The sequence below is a fragment of the Pterocles gutturalis genome, unplaced genomic scaffold (assembly GCF_000699245.1).
Source record: "Pterocles gutturalis isolate BGI_N339 unplaced genomic scaffold, ASM69924v1 scaffold11777, whole genome shotgun sequence".
NCBI lineage: Eukaryota > Metazoa > Chordata > Aves > Pterocliformes > Pteroclidae > Pterocles > Pterocles gutturalis.
Genome location: NW_010112839.1, coordinates 1,605 through 3,690, shown reverse-complemented (window position 1 = coordinate 3,690; position 2,086 = coordinate 1,605). Strand labels below are relative to the sequence as shown.

Sequence of the window (2,086 nt, the reverse complement as noted above, 5' to 3'; positions counted from 1 at the left end):
CGTGGTGCCCTGCAAGACAGCTGCCCTCCAGACACGGCCACTCCACAGCCCGCCAAACCACCACCCCATCCCCCAGCTGGGTGGGCATGCAGGACCCCAGCCCAGGGTTGTCCCTGGAGTGTCCCCACCCTGTGCCCCATGAAACCGCCTAACCTGTCACAGGGAGGGTATCGGGAGCAAAGACCTCTGGCAGAAAGCAGCCCTGCCACACCGGGCCCTGGGGGACACCGCGGTGGTGAGCCGGCATGGGGACCCCTCACCGTTGGCAGGTGCGTGGGGCAGAGCCTGGTGCTCCCGCGCCGTTGGCTTCCCTTGGCAAGGTGGTGTGGGAAGCTGCAAGGCCCCTTCCTGGCTGGTCCCCAGCTCCTCAGCAGGGTGCGGACAGGTCTGCCTGGCTCTGTCCGTCCATCCTCCCAACGGCAGGCGTGGGGTTGTTGGGCATGAGACAGCTGTGTACCCCATTGGCTTTTGTTGTGACTGGCAGATGAAACAGCCACTGGGAAAACTTTTTCCCTCTATTTTTGGTCTGGTCACTTTTCTAAATATATTCAGGGCTGCAGGGAACGGTGCTGGGGGAGTGTGAGCCCTTGGACACTGCGCAATGGCACCTAGGGGTCACTGTTCCTGCGTGCCAGCTGCCAGGACACTGCAGCCATGGCCCTAGCCCAGCCTGGGCACTACAGCCCCCACAGCCCCTGCTGGCACCCGCCTGGGCTAGGGTGCAGGGGTGGGCACCTCGCACTGGCACCCCAGCCCCCAGCACGTCCCGGCCAGAGCAGAAAGAAGGGAGGCAGTGCCTGAGAACAGAGATTTAATGGCCCAAGATGCCCTCCTGGCTGTCCGGGAGGGCTGGACCGGCACCTGAGGGATGCTATCCATGGGACAGGGACAGGGACAGCACAGGCCCATGGGGCAGCTGTGAGGCTGGGGCAAGGGCTGGGGTCCCCATGGTGCTGGCCCTAGCAGGCAGAGCAGCGGTCACCCTTCTCCTGCAGCCCAGGGTTGCGGCGCAGCATGTCCTTGAAGGAGCTGTCCTGCTCCGTCAGCAGCTGGTTGATCTCATTCTGCTTGTACTCGGAGGAGAGCTTGTGCCCATAGAAGGAGCCCTTCACCGATGGGGGGTTGGAGTTGTGCTGGCCTCGGCGGGCACAGGCCCGTACCACCAGGTAGACCAGCTCCGCCATGTTGAGGACGATGCAGATGCTGGAGGTGACCAGCATGAAGACGGTGAAGATGGTCTTCTCAGTGGGACGGGAGATGAAGCAGTCGACGATATTGGGGCAAGGGTAAGCCTCGCACTTGACCAGCCGCACCATCTGGTAGCCCGGGTAGAGCATGTAGAAGATGTACATGAACACAGCCTCGAAGACCAGCCTGAAGACCACGCTGAAGACGTACGTCCACCACAGTGAACCCGCTATGCGCATCTTGTGCTTCTTCACCTCCTCCATGTGCTTGGGGTCTGCGTGCCCTGTCAGCACCAGCAACTTCTTCTCCTGATGCTGCTGGTAGGCCACGTGCATGGCCACAAGGAGGGCCGGCGTGGTGACGAGGATGAGCTGCAGGGCCCACAGACGGATGTGGGAGATGGGGAAGAAGTGGTCATAGCATACGCTGTTGCAGCCAGGCTGCTGGGTGTTGCAGGTGAAGGCAGATTTCTCATCCCCCCAGACACTCTCAGCTGCAACCACCAGCACCATTATCCGGAAGATAAAGATGACGGAGAGCCAGATGCGCCCGATGGCAGTGGAGTGGCGGTTCACCCCACTCAGCACTGTATAGAGGCCGGCCCAGTTCATTGTTCCTCACGTCTGCAGGGGTGAGCAGCCAGAGATGGTGTTAGGAGTAGGAAGGGCCCATGGCTGAGAGCCACTGTGTCCTGGCCCTGGTGACAGCAGCCCCGGCAGGGACCCGGGAGCAACTGGCTACTGGAGTCCTGGTAGGTGGACAGCAGGATGGACAGACAGCAGTGTGGCTCCTGCTGCTGACATGGCTCAGAGCAGTATTTTGGCCAGAGCAGGCAGGAGACCAGTTGGCCCTGCAGTGCCAGCTGCTCCTGCCCTGCCACCACCCACTGGCCTGGGGG

At 62.1% G+C, this 2,086-nt stretch overlaps 2 protein-coding genes across 2 annotated transcripts in view; both read right to left on the bottom strand.

Moving 5' to 3' along the window:
• LOC104462315 (gap junction alpha-3 protein-like) overlaps positions 1 to 247 on the bottom strand; it is a 1,190-nt gene extending 943 nt beyond the window's left edge. The window contains exon 1 of the mRNA XM_010074217.1: positions 212 to 247. Within this exon, the coding sequence (XP_010072519.1) occupies positions 212 to 247 (36 nt within the window). The remainder of the gene's footprint in view (positions 1 to 211) is intronic.
• Positions 248 to 798: 551 nt separating this feature from the next.
• Positions 799 to 2,086, bottom strand: part of GJB1 (gap junction protein, beta 1, 32kDa) — a 1,786-nt gene continuing 498 nt past the window's right edge. Inside the window, exon 2 of the mRNA XM_010074215.1 lies at positions 799 to 1,811. Coding sequence (XP_010072517.1) covers positions 960 to 1,799 — 840 coding nt within the window. The 5' untranslated portion in view covers positions 1,800 to 1,811 and the 3' untranslated portion in view covers positions 799 to 959. The remainder of the gene's footprint in view (positions 1,812 to 2,086) is intronic.